The following is a 21,987-nucleotide window of genomic DNA, read 5'->3' as shown; positions in this document are numbered from 1 at the left end:
TTGGATGTACACTCATCAACATCTATGTAAAGATACAAACATTCATTTTAAATGGAGTAAACATTACGGAGTTATAATGGTTGTCATGAATGGTTAGAGTGACTGGCTTTGAATCTACAAGTTGCTGGTTGTGTTGTCATGATGGTTGAATGGTTAGAGTGAAAGACTTGAAATCTGCAGGTTGCAGGTTGTGGAGTCATGATGGGTGAATGGTTAGAGTGACCACCTCGAAATCTACAGGTTGCAAATTGAAGCTGTGCTGCTGCCGTTTGTTTCTGAATGGCTAAAGTCACTGGGCAAGATTTGAACCATGATTATGCCTCAGTCAACCCAGCTATATAATAATATTTTGAGAGTACATGTATGTTACAAGAGACTTTCTCACCTTATTCACAAAACATGCCAACCCATTCTAATTATGTACATCTACATCTGATTGAAACTATATGGTCACTCTAGTTTGGTAGTAACATTTTGAGTGTATTTTACAAAAGACTTTCTCACCTTGTTGACAGAGTATGCCAACCCATACTAATGTACATCTACATTTACCTGTAACTCTATGATTACTCTAGTTTGGTAGTAACATACAAGTGTATTTTACAAGAAATCTAGACTTTTTCACCTTGTTCACAAAGTATGCCAATCCATCCTGATGCACATCTACACTCAAATCTATCAAGTTTATTAAGACACGTAGCACCGTTCTGACACGGATCAGAGGAACATTCATCAATCTCTGAAATATAACAAACAGAACCAATAATCAATAATTATCCTTTTTGATGTACAAGTAGTATTTTTCATCCAAAAAGCGATAATAGACAGTTTTAAATCTGTGCTCACCAGCATCAATATCACTAATCTCATAGATCAATCATGCTGACAGAATACTGGTGAGATTTAAAGGACCTCATCAGTGTTTACACTTGTGTGATGAGAATTTTCTTTGGGATGTTTACACAGTATAGAAGAAGAAATAAGTTCTACCCATGTCATAGTATATATATATGAATACTGTGTAAAAAATCTAAAACTGAGAGAGAGAGAGAGAGAGAGAGAGAGAGAGAGAGAGAGAGAGAGAGAGAGAGAGAGAGAGAGAGAGAGAGAGAAAGAGACAGACAGACAGACAGACAGACAGACAGACAGACAGACAGACAGACAGACAGACAGACAGAGACAGAGACAGAGACAGAGAGACTTAGACAGAGAGAGAGACAGAGAGAGAAAGAGACAGAGAGAAAGACACAGAGACAGACTGACTGACTGACAGACAGACAGAGAGAGACAGAGAGAGAGAGAGACAGAGAGAGACAGAGACAGAGACAAAGACAAAGACAGAGACGGACAGAGATAGAGTAAGACAGAGAGAGATTCAGAGACAGAGACAGACAGAAAGAGAAGAGAAAGAGAGACAGACAGAGACAGACAAAGAGAGACAGACAAAGAGACAGACAGACAGACAGACAGACAGACAGACAGACAGAGATCATAGAAAACAAGCCAACATGTATAGTTACTAGACTATGAGTGAACTTACCTGCACAAATTTTACCATTACCACTATATCCCAGCAGACATGTACAGGTATAGTTACCATCAGTGTCTGTACAATTGGCATTTATACTACAATCATTCAACAATGTACTATTACACTCATCAATATCTGGTGACAGACAATATATAAAATAATTAGAATTAGTTCTTTTATCATGACCAAGGGTTCTAATTATTACTTACTACAATCTTACAAAATGAATTGGGTTGCATTTTCTTTCTGTCTGTAACAAGCAGGCAGAACAAATTTAGACTGATTTTCTTTCTGTCTGTTTCATAGTCAATTCTAACAAGCAGACAGAATTAGAATGAATTTAGACTGATTTTATTTGTCTGTTTGATAGTCAACTCTAACAAGCAGACAGAACAGATTTGGGTCGCATTTTCTTTCTGTCTGTTTGAGTAGTCAACTCTAACAAACAGACAGAATTAGAACAAATTTGGACTGACTTTCTTTCTGTCTGTTAACTGACTTACTTTGTGTACATGTTGTGCCATTCCACCCTATCTGACATTCACACAGATACCCAGCTATTTGGTCAACACAGGTTCCTTCATTTTCACATGGGTTGTCAGCACAGTCATTGATATCTGCAGAACACAATATAAACATACATGACATTATAAAATATTATCTGCCTGGATTATTAGCACAGTCAGTGGTATCGGCATAACACAACGTCAAAAAGCATGGCACTACATACATGTACGGTGCTTTTTCTATGGTACAAATGTAGTCCCAGTGAGATACCAATTGGGTTGGAAAGCACTATATAAGAACCAACATTAGAATTATGAAAGATATGTGCAATATTTCAAAACGTACCAGTTTCACAGTTATCTCCTTCAAACCCAATTTGACAGTCACAAGTGTAGTTTCCCTCCGTTTGATTTATACAAACTCCATTATTTTGGCACGGTGTTGATAAGCAAGGGTCTGTAAATTAAATATAACAATTATCATTAAATATGCAAATCAGGTCATAAATATGCATGTTAATCTTTCAACTTTACTAAGTCATAATACAGACACAATAATACTATTAGTATTATTGCAAATTACAATAATCATTATAGTTAAATATGCAAATTAGGTTCTTAATATGCATGTGAATGTTTCTACATTTACCATTTCATAAAACTATTAGTATTGAAAATAAGAACATTCACTGTAATTGAACATGCAAATAAGGTCATTAATATGCATGTAAATGTTTCCACTTTATCATGTCATAATACTATTAGTATTGCAAAAAACAATATTGACCATATGCAAATTAGGTGATTAATATGTGAGATGGCTGAAATGTATGTTAGAGTATACTGCCAGCTAAGTTGATGGTTGATAAATCTTCGTTAACGCTGCACTAGCTGCAACTCATCCATTTTTTTAAACAGTTTAGTCAGATATATGTACAACTCAAAGTACTTGAGGTGGTCAGAGGATATTAAGACTTGCAAGTAATATCGTACACCATGAAAATTATTGAATTATCTGTTGGTAAACATACTTGTTGGTGTGTATATAATGTAGCTGTACTTGTACATTGTGTATGTGACATCGTACAATTAATCAAATCAAATTGAATATGGTACAATATATCCCTGTACCCAGTTTGAAAGGAATCAGTTCAGACACATCAAAGTAATGGCTCTTGACATGTAAAAAATGGTAACAAAATGGCCGCCCGGTAGCCATATTGGATAGTATCAAGACATAAATTGCCATGCATATGTATGCCATAGTGTGTTGTCTTTGTAACAAGTTTGAAAGAAATTGGTCCAGTCATGTCTGCATAATGGCTTTGAACAGGAAAAATTCGTAACAAAGTGGCTGTCTAGTGACCATATTGGATTGTATCACAAAATAAATTGACATGCATATGTATGCCATAGTATGTTGTCCTTGTACCAAGTTTGAAAGAAATGGGCTGCACCCTAAAATCAGCACCCCAAAACGTGATCACGATTTTCAACCTGCTACTGTACTACTTATGGATATAACTTGAACTGATCCTTAGTTAGTATGTGCAGTATCCAATTATTGATATTTTAACAATTTTCAGTTGATGCATTGTTGGCTGTACAGGTACAAATGTACAGTACCCCCAGTAAGTCTCCAACCACACCTAGTGCACTGCTTTCAATGTGTGCTACATGTAGTTCACAAATTCGTGTTAGTATTACATGAGTGATCAACAGTGTCTATGGTTGTAAAGTGTATTTTAAAAATGCATGTCAATGCAGGTATTCTGGTTAGTTCTAGAGAGATACATGTTATAATAGCCTGTTCACTGCTCTGTTCAAGTACATAGTTAGCTGGTCATATTTCCTAGCCCTATAACCTGTTCACTGCACTGTCAAAAAACATTGTTAGCTGGTCATATTTCCTAGCCTTCGAATCAACAGCTTGTCTTGAGAATGGTTTAAAGATGGTAATTATGAATTGAAAATGTTTTTCCCAGTAGCCTGATTGATCACAGTGTGCAGTGTGCCTACAACCATGGGTAGTCATCTGGACTATTACAACACTGGTAATCCAGTCTTCTAAGATAGACACAAATTAAATTGCTCTGATTGCACTCATGGTTTCATACACACACTTACACCAACAAGCTGTTTACATACTTGGTCCAGCTGCCACATAGATGTTGAATTTATGTTGTAACTCTAGAAATTACATTACTGTTCTTCAACGTTGTAGATTACACAAGTTGATAGTGGTTCCTCTGTTGTGTGATTCTAATAACCCTGTGATCAACATAGAGTAAACACTGGACATCCCAAAACAGTACTGCAAGGTCATGGAACCCTAAATAAACTAGTTTTCAGAGAGCCTCCCTAATGAGACTATAATTAAACCAACGTCCATTCAATAGCTTATTACTGTTGTATCAACATGTTGTGACAATAGTTTTAGTTTGTGTCTATCTTAGAAAACAGATGGCTAAGCTACCAGGGTAATATGTAAATTGAACTCATTAATATCTTGGTTACAGTAACTCTTATGTAATTACATCTATATATATATATATATACACTATAGGGTGTCAGGCTTTAATTTTTAAGGGTATTACTGGTACTGGTTTTTGATACTTGTAAATAGGGAACTTGCAAACCCGCCATGTTGAATGTTGCATCATGGGAAATGTGATAATAAATACTTATCAATTAGTATTATAAACAATACTGTTACATTGTTTGTAACCACAGATGATCAATTCATAGTTACCCTGACCATTGTGGGAGGTTTATTTTATCAGTAGCTCCAGATTAGGTATTACGACTTGTTGTAATGACATAATTGGGTGTGAAGCTAGCTTAATAAGTTTAAATTATGAGGTATCATCGTCGCAAACCACGGCCTGTTTTACGGCAACCTTCTTAACGAGCCTCCTACAGAAATAATAACTCTGGCTTGCGAGAATGTGAGGTATGACCAAATGATGAAGAATCTCAACACAGCAATGAACAGGCTGGAGACACAATATCAATGATAAATGAATGTATGTAGACAAAGAGGTCATACAGGTCAAAGGTTAAAGGTGACAGGATGTGTAAACTCATCTATGCAAGTGTAAATATGACATCAATCATGATAAAAAATATGTGGTTGTGTGAAAACAACTTAAAAAAAGAAGAAAAAAACTCACAAATTTGTTAGTAGGTGGCATGTTACTGGTGAACATGCAATGAAGTTAAACGTGAGTTCAAGCGTCTACACCAATGAATAGTTTCAATGTCATAGTATACAAACCGGACATAGTTGCGGAAACTGTAGCCACCATCTGTGAAGTATTGCTTCTTTCCTCTGTTGCCATGGCAGCAGTTGTTATAGTTACAGACCTTTGGGTGGTCTCCTTACTACTTGACATAACATCTGATTCTTGTAATTGTGTTCTTTTTGTACTTGGTGAACTAGAAGGGTGTTCTGAAACTGTTTGAGATGGTACAGTTGGGTGCCTTGAAACAGTAGATGTCAGTTCATTTACTTGAGCTGAAAAACTTTGTTGGGTCTGCCTCGAAGGGTGAGTTGAAACAGTTTGGATTTGTTCAGGAGTTTCGTTGTCTTCAGTTGGGTGCCTTGAAACACTTTGAATGTATTCAGAAGTAGACTGCATGGTCTGTTCATCCGTTGCCATGGTTACAAGGAAATCATCACTTCCTGGTTGCAAACCAGAATAATCCGGTAAGACTGTAGTGGTATCATTACTTTGAGTGAGCGTAGAGGTTGCAGTTGATGTTGAATTATCAGTTTCAAGTTCCTCCCTACGCCTCGCTGTTCTCCGATCAACTGGTATGTTCGGTATTCTACGCTTTGTTGTGCTCGCGACAAGAACATCAGTACTTGAAATACGAGACTGTGGAACAGTGATACTTTGATACTGTTGGGTTGGATAATAAGTATCAACAACAGATGAAGTCACGTCACTTTTAGTTTTACGTCTTTGCTGTGCAATCCCCGACAATGGCTCATTTCTGCTTCGATATTGTTGTGTGGCAGTTCGTTCATCAGCGGCTGTCGTTGATGTTACTGTACGACTGCGGTTTCTTCGAAGAGCTGTTTGTGACTCCGAATGTTTCGCAACAGTGCGAAGATTTTGTTCAGTTGCTGACTTGATAGTTGAAGATTCAGTCATACCATTGCCAATGCTAATAGTTTGCTGTGTTGTTCGTACATGTTTTACGGTAGATGCAGCTATCTGACCATTTTGTGATTCGGCATCAGCCACAGATATAGATACGCCCGTCATAATGCTTTGCGGTACTGTTCCAGACACAACTGATTCACCATTTTGTACCGTTGCAGTTTCTTGTATTTGTCTTCCTGATCCAGAATCTAGACGCAATGTCAATGACTCAACAATAGCATTCACTAGTGCTTCCTCTGGACTAAGCGTACTGATAGAGGGCGATGTTTCAATACTGCTCGAGGGTACCATTTCAGTACTGATAGAGGGCGCCATTTCAAATGACCTTTCTACACTACTTTCTACATTAGTATTGTTTCTTCTATTTGTCTGAGAATGCTCAGTTGTCATGGTAATGAAGGAACCTGGAATAGGAGAATTGTTAGAAGAGGGTAAAACCTCATCTGTAATATAATCTGCTTCTGGAAAAAAAAATCAAAATTAAAATTACTCACAACCAGGCATGCATTGTACATAATTATGTATAAATATCGGAAAAAAAACTAGCCGGAGTTGTTGGAGAGTATAATTATAAAATTAATAGTGAGCGAGTGAAACACCAAAGTAATCCTGCTGCAACGGCGTATCCTGTAGTGCTTACAAAATAAAAACACATATTAATAGGCCTCTCCAAAAATTGCCATGTGGTGGCGCTATACTTCCTGCCTGTGTGTACCTGGGGGTATACATGAATCATACTTATACTATAGGTTACTCGGTACTGCTGCTTTCCTCGATGTCTGAACAATTCGAAAACATCCCTGATTTACACTTCTACAGAATACCAAGGGACAAAGCTCTTAAAGTGGCCATATTGATGAGGATTGCGTATTTATCATGATTTTTATTATACAATTTTATCATGGCTTTCTACTTGAAAAAATCAATTTGAAACAACATTGACGAAGTCTGTGTTTCTAACTCGATACATCGCAAAAAGCTAAAAAGAAAATGTGTCAAATGTTTGTTATTGTACGTACAAGAGCAAAGATTTTACACATCTTTTTCAATGTATTGAGTTACAAACAAGAACTTGGCATATGTTGTTTCACATTTATTTTTTCAAGTAGGAAGCCATGATAAAATTATTTTATAAATTAAAAATCCAAAATAAATACTCAATCCTCATCCATATGGCCACTTTAAGAAACAGTACTATGAGGTTACCCCCAATTTGAGCGAGGGCGCTGTGTTCTCAATTTCATGTTTGCAGTCTGCAATGATCTATTTGGTAACACATGACTTCACTCTCAACTGATTACTCGTCTCCACTACATGACAGGTCTTGAATTAATGAATGTATTTCTACTGTATTGGACACAGAGACAATTATGTGTTACAGTGTTTTATTTAAGGGCGGTAAGTAGGTAAAATCTACCGGGGTTCCCACATCATTTTACCGGGGTTCCCCACCTAAACTATGATACATTGCATGGGAAGCACTAGCAGTTTTACCTCTTTCCTCCTTTCTGTTACCGGGGTTCCCAAACCTTAGCAAAAACACTGTGTTATAATTACTTATTTAAAATGAAAAACAGCACCTCTCAATTCTTCATATGCTATTTTCACTAAGGTTGGGGAATTCCAGAAAGGGGAAAGGGGTAAAAATTGCATCATTTGCCATACAATGTAATGATTTTGTTTTGAAACCCATGTAGTCTGTTTGTATGTAAATACATATATGACGTGTATGTACATTTGTATGTATGTATGTATGTATGTATGTATGTATGTATGTATGTATATATGTATGTATGTATGTATGTATGTATGTATGTATGTATATATGTATGTATGTATGTATGTATATATGTATGTATGTATGTATGTATGTATATATGTATGTATGTATGTATGTATGTATGTATGTATATATGTATGTATGTATGTATGTATATATGTATGTATGTATGTATGTATGTGTATATATGTATGTATGTATGTATGTATATGTGTATGTATGTATGTATGTATGTATGTATGTATGCGTACATATGTATACGTATGTATGTATGTATATGTGTATGTATGTATGTATGTATGTATGTATGTATGTGTATATATGTATGTATGTATGTATGTATATGTGTATGTATGTACGTACGTATGTATTTAATGTATGTTTGTACGTACGTACGTACGTACGTACGTACGTATGTATGTATGTAGTTATAAATGTATTTTCTAATACTATATTACAAACAAGAACTTTTGTTTACTTTATCAGAAGAATTAGTTATCTCCTAGAAATTGCAAAGATGTTTGTGTTGACTGTCACTAGACAATGGGGGGGGGGGCAATAATGAACATAACTTCTTCTTTTTTTAAATTCTGGAGTGACCTCACTATACCCTGTTACCCATATATAAATCACTGTTTTAAATCCATTATTCAAATGAGTGTAAAATGTGAAGGACATTCCTGTAGCGCTGTCCTTCATCGAATATTAGTTTTCTTTTTCAGACAGGGTTAAATAATGGACCCGACACGTGGAGGGGCAATGGTTGAATAGAATACGTCACGTTGGAATCCACACTAGAAGGAAATATGCCGTGTATGAGACTAGGTCGATTCTGAGGAGAGAAACCTTGTCAGAATCCGAGTCCCAACTTACTCCGTTTGCAAGCGGGACTGTACTTTTTGAAGTAAATACGTTGCAATACAATGCCCTGGTAATTTGATAGTATACAGACACGAGTGGAATCTATATGACTTGCATCCTTACTGGCCACCATCTCGGCCTTTCCTCGCGATGACGTAGTGGCTTGTGATATATAGTCGTCATCTACTATATAGTAGCAATTGAAGTTTGTATGGATACTGTACAGCCGTGTTTATCTACGACAAGCACCAATACATACACAAGAGTGCGATTCAAGGAGTGATCCTAAGGTCATCTTTACAAAATAAACCGTTTTTTTATCATGTAAATTTCAGTCGCGTGGCCAACATTTCTCGCATGCCCAGCTGACGCGCTAACTTCAAAACAAAGGGACGTGATAAGTGGGACTTCAGCCAGTATAATTACTCCAAGCTCTGCCGCAACACGTCAAACTCTCGCTTCCCCTTTCTGTTTGGTTTCGTTATTTTGGACCAGTACCACTGGTTCGTTCACTATCATGTATTTAAATTAGATTGTTAGAACCAAGGCGAGAAAATTAGCAACGTACCTTGAACTACTGTTGGCGTTGAACTCTCGATTTCAGACGTGTTGCTAACTCCATTGGTAGCGACGATAACCGTCCCGCACAAAATGGCGAAAATTAGACACAAAATCACAAAATTTGGCATTCTTAATATTTTTGGGAGGTAGTTCTGGTCTGCTAGTATGTCCTTTGATAGACCTGGAAGACAGCTGGTCGCGAGTTTTTGAAATTTGAAGGGGAAACGCCCAAATGTTTACATTCTTGCACTAACATTCTGGTTTCGCTGGAAAATGCATAGAAGATGGCAGTTCAACAGTTGCTCGAATGTGTTCATCATTTCATCACTTGAGGGCGTTTCCCACTTGCCACATTGCTTCCGATGACGGCTACTCTAAAACAATAGTATGCTGTTTCTTCGCACAGTCATCAACATTCTTAGCGTCAATGAAACTTAAGAACACATTCCTGTAGTGGTTTGAAACCAAAGCAGTCAAAATATCTACATTTTTAATATTCTCTTCTCATTCAGTAACGTTTGTCACCCGTTAATTTTGATTTCGACTATAGAAAATGAAGGGTATACAAATTTAATTCCGAGCCCTTCTGAATACTCGCTTTCCCGGCCTCTTTATTTTTTTAATTTTGATTATTACTTTATTTATGATCGGTAGCTCCTTAAGTAGCCAGTACTTCTTTTCAAGGAGGCGCAGACAAAAAAAAAGACAAAACAAGAAACAGCATATTGCAATCACAAAACTACAACACAGTGATGTACATTCAACCACAGACCTCTATTCTCTATAGAGATTTAAAAAGACAAGAAAAAGTACAATTTGAGAAAAAAAATCACATACAGGTAACATGCTGATAAAAATGACAATTAACAGTTAAAATGTCGATAAAGTAAACATTGGCCTAAAAGTTGAAGAAAGAAAGAAAGAAAGAAAGAAAGAAAGAAAGAAAGAAAGAAAGAAAGAAAGAAAGAAAGAAAGAAAGAAAGAAAGAAAGAAAGAAAGAAAGAAAGAAAGAAAGAAAGAAAGAGAATTGAACACTGAGGACAGAATTCGAAATATTAAAGTTTTTGTGCATAAAACTGATATATACAGGTTGTAGATTGCCATGGCAACACAGTTCTTAGCCTAGCTCTGGAAATTTGCGATCCATGACTCCGGACATGTCTTTCAAATGCAAGTGCCATTGCCTGATGATATAAATATATATATTTTTGTAAATACAGGTGTAATTTAATTTAAGGAAGGTCTCTGCGAAAATGGGAATGACATAAAATTTGAGAAGATTTTTAAGAAGGAATGATTTGAGAAGAACATGAAGAGAAGAGGAGAAAATACACTGATTGATTGATTGATTGGTTGATTGGTTGATTGATTGATTGATTGATTGATTGATTGATTGATTGATTGATTGATTGATTGATTGATTGATTGATTGATTGATTGATTGATTGATTGATTGATTGATTGATTGATTGATTGATTGATTGATTGATTGATTGATTGATTGATTGATTGATTGATTGATTGATTGATTGATCGATCGAATGAATGATTCAGTCATTCATTCATTCATTCATTAATTCACTCAGTCACTCAGTCAGTCAGTCACTCACTCACTCACTCATTCACTCACTCACTCGCTCGCTCAATCAATCAATCAATCAATCAATCAATCAATCAAAAATTACTCATTAAGTCATTTATTCATTCATTGTTTCATTGTCACCGCAGTCTTTATAAATTATACTCATTTTACATATTTACACACTTTGCAAGGTCGTCTATTTATAGATCAACTGTCTGAGGTCACGCGTAGGTCACGCTTTGTGTTATTAATGAGGGCGCTAGACAAAATGGCAGCCATAGAGGTAAACGTGTGTCGCCGTCCACCTATCCATATGGTCACGATTTTCATGTTGTTGTTGTCTCAATCCCAATGTTTACTTCAAATTTCACCAGCAAATATATTTGAAAGAGTTGAAAATAGTTGTGTGGTAGTCGCTACATCTATTGCCGATGACAATGTCATAAAAATCGTCGAACAACTCGAGTTTGCGTTTCGTTTAGAAGATCGTGTCTCAGTCGGTGTGTTGACAGGCGAGTTGAATTCATTCTCGTGGAAGGAGGATAGAGAAATTGAACTGAAATGGCTCAAATCGGGAGACAGAGATATCGCGTTATTTTCAAGAGAAAAGATTGATCGGACTTGTCTTATCCCAGCCCCTAGGTTATATCCGAATGCAGATAATTATTCCGGACCGAAAAACTTCAAAGCTGTACTTGATTTCGTTAACTCAAAATGCGAAACGTATCGTAGTGCGAATGGCTACACGTCTGTGGAGGGACTGCATCGAGAACACATCCTGGAAAACCTGTTCCACGTCTCTCATTCAAGCAACTGTACGTCAGGGGTTGCATTCAGACCAAAATCACCAAAATCGTGTGGAAGCTCAAAAAGAGAAGATGCCTGTGGTGGTGATGATGACAAAGGTACTGTTTCCATGGATACTGCATCATTATATTCTGGCCAAGACATCAACATGGCAAAGTGTGAGAGAATACCAATGCCAAGTAAAGATGAATTTTTTCAGGAATTCTTAAAACGTTCTAAGCCAGTTATTATCACTGATGCAATGCAGAACTGGGATGCCCTGAAAAAATGGTCAAATAAATATCTTAGAAAACTGTATGGTGACAAAAAGATACATATCAAACTCGCCCCACATGGTGAATTTGAAGGCTGTGAACCAGCAAGAATTTGGGAAGACCATAGAGTTTTTAAAATCCCACAGCGAGTCCGAGATCAACTCTCTGTAACCGATCTTGTGGTTGTTCGTCCAGCGAAGTTAGATCTCAATTTTTCTGAGTTTGTAGACATGATAGAAAATAAAACTCTCAAGGTAAACAATGTCTCTGCTTATTTAGAATATTCCTCTATCCCAGAATATATGCCGGAACTTGAGGATGATATCCAGGAATTTCCATTTGTGAAGGGAAGGCTTTCACGACGGCACTTAAATATATGGATTAGTGATGGGAATACACTTGGAAAGCTGCACTTTGATCCGTTTGATAACTTTCTATGCATGGTGAGTGTTTATTTTCACACTTGATTTATATTAAGTATATGTACATGTTGTATGTATGTATGTATGTATGTATGTATGTATGTATGTATGTACAGGGCTCGAAATTCGTTTTTTTTCTTGGTAGCCCAGGTGGGCTACCATCTTTAAAATTTGGTAGCCCGAGAGCAATGACTGGTAGCCCATATGCATGCATTCCTAAATTAATGGTGTCTGTGTATATATGTAACTATATGATGTATTGAATTCGATGATTGATTGAATAACTTAAGAGTCACGTTAACTCGTTATTTGTGTGTATTTCATGCCATATTTTGACATTGGGAACGCAATTTTTTGCATGTATGTGTCTCTGGGGACATGTCATAAAGAGGGACCGTATGAGGCTTAGCTGTTACAACGTACGGTTATCATTGCAATGAAGAAATAACATGTAGTCGCAGTTCGTACTTGTAACTATTATCTAAATCTCTTGGTGCAGTGAGACCTGTAAAATTTGAATATGATTCAACGTATGGAAAACGTATAAACAGTTTCATAAGCCCCATGGCCATTTCCTGATGTGGAGACTACGTCTTGGGTAGTTTAGAAACTATGTGCTGTTATCATTATCTATCCACGTGATTGGTTACTTATTAACAGACGGGTTAGACAGGATTTGTATTAATACATGACGGCCATTACGGCAAAGCCCCTTCCATTCATGGGCGAAGAGATAATCAAACAGAGTCTAAGACCACATCAGCAGACGGTCCATGCTGAAAACTTCACTCAGATAAATTCAAATCATCATGTCACCATTTCATTCTCACTAAAACTTCAACTTTCTTTTGAGCTTTGCTACTACTACTAGATCGAATGCATTACGTGAATTTACCATTCACCACTGCATGCTCTCAGGGGTTGCGTGAGCGTGGTTTACACACGGAATGTTTTAGGCATCGTTCAAGAATAAACGAAAATGTAGGTGTATACCAAGTTAACAGTTCTCATCAGCATAAAATTTTATCAAACACCATTACAACTGTGTCTCTGTCAAGTTGAAAGTTAAAGCTGTCATTCATGTTATGGAATTTAGTTACTGCAGCAGTGCTGTACCTAGAGTGTACTGTACTCCGACTCCGAGAAGAACTGGAAGGGCCCGGGCCGGAGAGCAGATTTCCAGAGAGTGATTACCATGGGAAATTGAAAGTACAGAAAGATAACATTAAATCGCTATACAGAATATTGTTGCATATAAATGTTTTGTTGTGACATTTTGGAAGTACAAGCTGTGTATACGATGAACGGAAGAATGACGTGTATAGTGTACATGTATTTCATGTACATTTGATATACATGATGTAGTGTGGATGCAAATTTGGAAAAGACGCACAGATTTTGACGCTAATTTTGGTGAGAACACGTCCCACAGGACTGCGACCTCGGAGGTCCCTGGCCCGGGAAGGTGTCGGAGTCAGGGTGTCACAGTTTCATTCAAAACTTAGTAGCCCAATTGGGCTACCACTCACATAATTTGGTAGCCCAGAGACAAACATTGGTAGCCAAATGACACGGGGCTACCGTTAATTTCGAGCCCTGATGTATGTATGCATGTATGGATGTATGTATATATGTATGTATGTACGTACGTATGTATGTGTATATATGAAAGTATATATATATATATATATATATATATATATATATATATATATATATATATATATATATATATATATATATATATATATATATATATATATATATATATATATATATATATATATATATATATATATATATATATATATATATATATATATATATATATATATACACACACACACACATTTATTTATGGGCCTACTGATGCAGCTCTGCAAAGCCTGAGCAAAACGTCTTGGCCAGAAACACTTTACTGTTTATTCTATATATATATATTATATATAGTTAAATAATATCTTTACTTCATTGTTTTAAGTTAAGCTTTTATCTTTTTTTATCATAAATGTTATTGTCAGGTTGTTAAATAGTATCTTCATTTCTAATTAATGTTTTAAGATAAGTGGAAAGAAGCAGTTGATAATCTTTGATCCACATGATAACACCCAAATGTATGAAGGACACATTCCTGAGGCAATATTGGGATATCAAACGGAGACTGGAAAATTCCGCCGTAAAAAATTACTAGACAGTACTTCCATGGTAATGTCACCAATAGACATTTTGGATCCTGAGTTAAAGGTGAGTGATGGAATCAAATTAGCACCTTAAGTTTCAGTAAGATATTCAAAATAGCGCCCTCAGAGTTAAGTAGGGGAATCAAAATAGTGTCCCTCAGTTTTAGTAGGGGATCAAAATAGCGCCCTCAGGGTTAGGTAGGGGAATCAAAATTGTGTTCCTCAGGGTTAAGTAGGGGAATCAAAATAGTGCCCCTAAGTTTTAGTAGATGAATCAAAATAGTACCCTCAGATATTCAAAATAACGCCATCAGGGTTAAGTAGGGGAATCAAAATAGTGTCCCTCAAGGGAATCAAAATAGCGCCCTCAGGGTTAAGTAGGGGAATCAAAATAGCGCCCTCAACATTTGTTAAGGTAATCTTGGTAGGTGAATCAAAGTAATATGTCTGTGAAGTATTGACACTATTTTTGTTGATGTACTTGATCTCTACAATAAAATCTTTTGTACAAGAACCTTTTATTCACAGATATTATGCATACCTTGTTGTGAAATCGGTTTTACACTTAGTCCCTTTATGTGTGCTGTTATTTTCTTTACTTTATTGCAATTTTTAATCTTCAGTCTGTACAACGTACTGAGACGCACATGTAGCGTGTTTTCTTACAACAAATAAAATAATGATAATAATACCTTCCTTAATTAATGAAAATAAAGTTTAGAAAAATGTGCAGTTTCTCCTTTCTAAGATTAAATTCTTTGAAAATATGACTAGAAACACAAAATTATATTTTTTCAACATTATGGCCAAAAAAAATATATATCTGGGTCTGGTCAGTGCGCGCGTGCCGTGCCCTGAATTCCCTCGCGTCAATCCTTTTTTCCCGTTCCTTATTTATTCCTGATATCAGGAGAACAAGCAGCTGAAATCTACCCTACATGCCAAGACTGCTTAAATACAAAGCCTAAACTGCTTCGAAGAAAAAGGAAGTTTTTCAAGAGATAAATATGATAGAACAGAGTATGTAAAGTGTCAACAAAAAAAATGTGTATTTACCAATTTGCAAAAAAAAAATTAGGAAAAAAAAAAAAATTGCGTCGTCTCACCACTTTAGAAAGTTTACCCTGACCAGAACCAGATATATTTTTTTTGGCCCAACATGAAAACTGTACAAAGTTAATTTAGGGTACTAGTGTAATGAAATATTTTGTTTGTTTTCTGTATCCCAGAGATTTCCCAAATTTTCCAAGACTTATCCGATGAATTGTACCATATCGGAAGGAGAGGCCTTATTTATGCCGGCTTTTTGGTGGCATGAAGTACAGTCTTTTCCTAGTGTGACTGAAAATAGAAACATTGCTGTGAATTATTGGTAAGTTAAGGACTCTTTCTAATTTGCACTTCACCTAAGCTCAGACTAAATGATATGTTGCTGAGAATTATTGGTAAGTTAAGGGCTCTTTCTAATTTGCACTTCACCTAAGCTCAGACTAAATGATATGTTGCTGTGAATTATTGGTAAGTTAAGGACTCTTTCTAATTTGCACTTCACCTAAGCTCAGACTAAATGATATGTTGCTGTGAAGTATTGGTAAAATAAGGATAATTTCAAATATGACCACTTAGCTTTCAAACAATGTTCTTCATTGCCAACTAAATAATATATTCATGATCATTCCTGTGTGTCTGGCATATCCTGAATAGCTATTCCACCAAATTTCTCATGTGTCAAAATAAATATGTTTACAATAGTGAAAGTGCCCTACAGAAAATAGCAAAAGACTAGTACCTGCTGCATGCAAATTTAGGCCATTATGAGAAACTAGTCCATACCATGTGACATATGCTAAGCCAATCGCCGATCGCTGAATGATTGGAGTGACAGCTATATTTATCTTTTCTATTTTAGGTATGAGCCATTCCTAACCAAGGAGTTTCCATGTCCAACATGCAAATTAGATGTCAACCCTTTCTATTCACATCTGTTGTAAAGGAATTGGAAGAGCAAGCTCTTCCATTAATCATTAATACCCAAGTTGAAATTGTAATTTTATCAGTTGAACTTTACTTAATATTAACTAAGCACGATTCATTCTCAGAAACCAGAGAATTTTTTCCCGGCTGACGCAACGAAAAATAAGCTGATAAGACCCGCCGTAGAGGGCGGCGATGGCATGACTATAAATTCCTTCGATTACCGACACAGACACTCGTGCGGCATAGGATTATTTTATTATTACATATGTTTATTCAAAACAACACACTTCTGTAAAAATGTCGCTATATGATCACACACTTTTGTATAGCATGAACGATCACGTCCTCATTTGCATATCATTTGCATGCAGATAAAGAATAATATTTTCAGTATTACAGTGCATTTGCACCGGTGCAAGTCATCTCTGGTGCATATTTAATAGAATGAAATAGTTCCTTCTTAAGTACGCAAACAGTAAATATTCAGTTTATTATGTATTTTTATCATTAAAACACTATGATTAATAAACAAATTCTCATTTGCCACTTGACTTGAGATTTACAAACATGTCTATTTATTCTCTCCCCCCCCCCCTCGGCCTCCATTCTTTATACATGTATGTATATGTATGTATATGTATGTATGTATGTATGTATGTATGCATGTATGTATGTATGTATGCCTATCATTTCTCCCCAGCCCCCACCCCCCGTAAATTCTGCCCCAAGCCTAACATAAGTTTTTTAAAGAGCGTTCCGTTTGCAACTAATGTGGTTTCAACTGATGTACACACAGATCCCATCCACGGAACACTTTATAAGACGTACGTTAACGTTCTTTAACTCGAGCCGTGGTCTTCTATTTGTATACGTAATCACACAACACAGAGGGCGTACTCCTGTGTTCACATGTAGGCTTCATATTCTTGTTTGGTGTTGGCAATAACTATATTTAACCTAAGGAGTTTAACTTGTCTGGAGTTTGAGGTTTGAATGGCACCAGACTCCTTAGTACACACTTGGTGGATACGGTTTGCAGTAAGCATATTCTATATGTGTTTTCTAATTGTTTAAAATGTTAATTACGTCATACTAGAAACTCGACAAACAAATATCGATTTTTTTTTCTTAAACTTTTGTAATTCGGAGGGGGACACTGCTGGGAGAACAGTCAATCATTACGCAACAGTATTGCAGCAAATCGAACAGCTTTTCGTTTGCATATCTCCACAAAACTTATTTCGTGATATTGTTATTATGTCTATGAAGAATTACGTTATTCCTTTGCTGGTATCAATTTTATTACTGGTGAAGTACAGTGATGGGTTCTACAAACAGACTGAAGTAATGAAGGTAAAATTGACATCTTTTTACTCGCAAACCTACAACTACGTCACATATTGTGTACAGAAGTTTGACGATAGTAATCAATATCTCAACATGGCGGACGGAATGATGAGAACACTAGAGAGATAAAATTATTATAGAGTGCTTATAGTACAACCTTCGAAAAAATACGGGTGTGTTTGTTTGTTCGTGGTAAACAGGAATGAGGCAAGTTTCATGCAAAGACATACAATGTAATTAGTGTCAGTAACTTAGCAAAACATAAACACTGCGCGTGCGCAGGAGCTGGGATCCTATAACTGTGTTTTCTGATAGAATGCTACATGTTATAACAATCATATGCACAACTGTGTCTTACATTGTAACTTCTACAGATATAAACAAACTGATAGATTTAAGTGTGTGTGTGTGTGTGTGTGTGTGTGTGTGTGTGTGTGTGTGTGTGTATGTGTCTGTGTGTATATATATATGTGTGTGTGTGTGTGTGTGCGTGTGTGTGGGGGGGGGGCACCCACTGTCGTTGTTGTATTAATTTTATAGTTGTTTTTACCTATTTTCTCCATGTGTGAATTCTTTCCTTAGTTCATTACTTCACTCAAGCCAACGCACTGGTGTTTATGGCAGGGGGTTGTAGACATTTAGTTCATACGTGCTACAAGAGTTTTTCATGTTGTGTTTGGAACAAAAGGTTCAAATTGAATACTGTGCTACAAGAGTGTTATCATTTTAACTTCAGTGTCATTTTCGATTCTGCTATCCCAAAACATCATAGTATTTCACAACAACAAAGAATATACAACCCTTCGTATTGCTAATGATCTCTTTGTTGTTCACACGTCGCATTTAGATATGTAATTTTTCAGTGTTGGCCATATTTGGTTTATAGAGTTCAAAAATCTAACTTTTCGTAAACGAGTCGTGACCGAAACTACGAGATTTATTTTCCGATATTCTTCCAAGAAATGGACATGACATAAGGATTCGTTGTGTTTACCCTTTGTGTACAATTTATTTGCAATGTGCGTAGTTATTGCGATACACTAATTTGGCGGGACTATGTAGTTTCAAATTGTGTTTTGAAGTAGAAAAACATAGTAAAACTGTTTTACAAATTAAATGTTACACATACCCATTCCGTAACCATGGCAACGCTTGGCTCTAGTAATCACAATAATATTTTCGTATTGTATATGATAATTGACGTAAACACGAAGTAGGAGTTCAGAATTTCTCTTCATATTATGGTATACTTATATTTACTGCTGTAGCATTACTTTCAGTATTATCTTATTTCTTTTAAGCCATGTGAAGAAGGCATGCCTGGTCCACCTGGACCACCAGGTCCACCTGGTCCTCCTGGAGAAGAAGGAGATCCTGCCCCAGTAACAACAAATTGGCGGCAATGTGCGTCTTGGGGACTGAACGACGGAAGAGACTCTGGAGTCGTACTGGTAAGTCTAACTGAAGTTTTACTGAATCCACAGATATATAAATCAACTAGTTTCTTCAGTTTTGGTTATATACACATTGCTAACAACAGAGGGAAACAGTTGCAGGATTTTTTGTACGTATGTATGTATGTATGTATGTATGTATGTATGTATATATGTATGTATTTATGCAGGTAGGCAGGTAGGTAGGTAGGTAGGTAGGTATGTAGGTAAGTGTGTTAAGGAAGGTGGGCGGATTGTATATATGTACATTGTGCGCGCGTGCGCGCGCGCGCGTGTGTGTGTGTGTGTGTACAGTATAATGTGTTTATGTGTGTGTGTGTGTGTGTGTGTGTACAGTATAATGTGTTTATTGTGTGTGTGTGTGTGTGTGTGCGTGCATGTATGTGCGTCCTTGTATAATGTGTGTGTGTATGTGTGTGTGTGTGTGTGTACAGTATAATGTGTTTATTGTGTGTGTGTGTGTGTGTGTGTGTGTGTGTGTGTACAGTATAATGTGTTTATTGTGTGTGTGTGTGTGTGTGTGTGTGTGTGTGTGTGTGTTAGGGGTAGACATGTAAGTAGGTATGTAGTTAGGTAGACAAGTACACGTGTCATCTTTCTTTCCTCGTTTACAACAAATTCAGACAAGAACGTAAATATGCATGTAATAAGTAGTATATAAAATTAGGTAGTAAATGTACATGTGTGTATATTGATAGACAAGCATTTGAAGACTTACCCCATCTGTCTGTATGTACATTGTTGGTTTTTTTTCATTAAAATGACTAATATGAGATAAGAATAGGTGAAATTTGACAACCCGTTTTTAAACAAACACTTTCAGTTCCGAGTTTTTAGCACTGAGCTCTCGATCTATCTTTGAACTACTTAACTTGCGTGATATAACCTTTTAAAATCATTTGATGTACTGAGCTGATGAACATTTTTGGTCAAAAACTAACAGTATCTCATTTTATACTTTTCGTAATTTTCCATGAAATATAATCATAATTCTCCTTCTGTTTTTTCCCAAGTCTTGCTCCTTTACAAAGGAATATGATGACAGTTCACTGTTTGTCAAGTATGCGGGAGATATGAGGTTGTATGGAAATGATGGCAGCTGTGGGCGATGGTATTTTACATTCAATGGCGCCGAGTGCTCGAATCCTTATAAAATAGAGGGCGTTGTTTACATTGGCGGTATGGGTACGACTGTAAATCTACATAGACCAAGAGTGGTCAATGGTAAGTAACTGTTGTGTACAGATAATAAGTATTTGTGAGATAGTGGTATCATTTACACTGTTGAGTTGTCAATAGTAAGTAAATATATGCAGATATTACATACTTACATAATAGAGGGGGCGTTTACACTGGTGGTCAATGGTGTATTCTTGCAAGATAGAGGGCGTTTTTTACATTGGCGGTATGGATAATGTAAATAAAGTTGTGCGGATAAAGTATTCTTGCAAGATAGAGGGCGTTTTTTACATTGGCGGTATGGATAATGTAAATAAAGTTGTGCGGATAAAGTATTCTTGCAAAATAGAGGGCGTGTTTTACATTGGCGGTATGGATAATGTAAATAAAGTTGTGCGGATAAAGTATTCTTGCAAGATAGAGGGCGTTTTTTACATTGGTGGTGTTGTTTGTCTGATCACCAGAATAATACTTCACAATTACAGATGGAATAGGCTTAACCATACTAGTGGTATTTTCACTGCAGTGCAATACCAAACACATTATTGCATACCTGCATGCAAATGATATGCAAATGAGAACGCGATCACGGTAAATTGCGTGATCGTGATATGATTTTTGTGATTTTTGATTGACATTTGCCGTTTCACCTAAACCCCATATCACGTGACTTCCAGTGTTAGTACCCAGGGGTATTTGCACTCATGCTTGCCGTGTATTCTGCTGCACTTTTACTGGATATGCTTGTGAAAGTACGGCCTCAGAGAACACTGTAAGCAAATACCCCGACTACGCCACACTTTCACTCGCGCATCATGCATTCTGTCATACAGTTAATAGTGTATTGAATAGAACACAAAAATACATCACAGTATATACATATATTCCTGGCACATACCTAACTTTTTGATGGGTTTCTTTCTCTGTAGGTTTCTGCAATGGTTTAGCTGCTGGGTCGTACACAATTAACTTCAATGTTGGAAACTGTAACGGCTATGGTTCTTACGACCGCTACAGCTGTTATATAAGTGGATGCCGGATCATCATTGAGGAGTACCCACCTTCACCATACGACTAAATTTAAATATTATCTATTTCGAGTTATCGCGCCCTCTTGAGGTGACACGTTATTGAATGTGTCAGACATCTTAGAGTGGGGTCATTTTGTTTCTAGATAAGAAGGGTTAAACTGGTAACCAGAATTCTAACCCAATCAAATTAATCTATATGTAAATTATAATATAGAGGTTATTTTATCACAAACTGGAAACGTTACCGTGTCCAAATACATTTTGATTTCTTCAGTGGACTGAATGTTTTCACCAGGTGTTAAACCAGGAGTTAAAACAGGACCAGGTGTTAAACCAGGTGTTA

General features: G+C 36.4%; 2 protein-coding genes across 2 annotated transcripts; both read left to right on the top strand.

Moving 5' to 3' along the window:
• The first annotated feature begins 11,942 nt into the window (after nt 1-11,942).
• On the top strand, nt 11,943-17,098 carry LOC144450321 (bifunctional peptidase and (3S)-lysyl hydroxylase Jmjd7-like). Its single transcript, XM_078140923.1, has 4 exons — nt 11,943-12,497; nt 14,538-14,720; nt 15,886-16,028; nt 16,566-17,098. The coding sequence occupies exons 1-4, from the start codon at nt 11,949-11,951 to the stop codon at nt 16,645-16,647; spliced, it is 957 nt and encodes a 318-aa protein (XP_077997049.1). The 5' UTR covers nt 11,943-11,948; the 3' UTR covers nt 16,648-17,098.
• A 798-nt stretch (nt 17,099-17,896) lies between these two features.
• LOC144450118 (collagen triple helix repeat-containing protein 1-like) lies at nt 17,897-21,691 on the top strand. The gene is made up of 4 exons (XM_078140685.1): nt 17,897-17,986; nt 19,282-19,431; nt 20,448-20,658; nt 21,543-21,691. Exons 1-4 carry the CDS (start codon nt 17,897-17,899, stop codon nt 21,689-21,691), a joined length of 600 nt encoding a protein of 199 aa, XP_077996811.1.
• Nucleotides 21,692-21,987: the final 296 nt, after the last annotated feature.

Source organism: Glandiceps talaboti, chromosome 19 (assembly GCF_964340395.1).
Source record: "Glandiceps talaboti chromosome 19, keGlaTala1.1, whole genome shotgun sequence".
Taxonomy (NCBI): domain Eukaryota; kingdom Metazoa; phylum Hemichordata; class Enteropneusta; family Spengelidae; genus Glandiceps; species Glandiceps talaboti.
This window is presented reverse-complemented; position numbering and strand designations above follow the sequence as displayed.

Coding starts and splice junctions, on each gene's coding strand:
- LOC144450118 (XM_078140685.1), top strand. CDS start 17,897: ATGAAGAATTACGTTATTCCTTTGCTGGTATCAATTTTATTACTGGTG. Junction 17,987..19,281: donor AACAGACTGAAGTAATGAAG/GTAAAATTGACA, acceptor ATTTCTTTTAAG/CCATGTGAAGAAGGCATGCC. Junction 20,659..21,542: donor TAGACCAAGAGTGGTCAATG/GTAAGTAACTGT, acceptor CTTTCTCTGTAG/GTTTCTGCAATGGTTTAGCT.
- LOC144450321 (XM_078140923.1), top strand. CDS start 11,949: ATGGCAAAGTGTGAGAGAATACCAATGCCAAGTAAAGATGAATTTTTT. Junction 12,498..14,537: donor TTGATAACTTTCTATGCATG/GTGAGTGTTTAT, acceptor TAATGTTTTAAG/ATAAGTGGAAAGAAGCAGTT. Junction 16,029..16,565: donor AACATTGCTGTGAATTATTG/GTAAGTTAAGGA, acceptor TTTCTATTTTAG/GTATGAGCCATTCCTAACCA.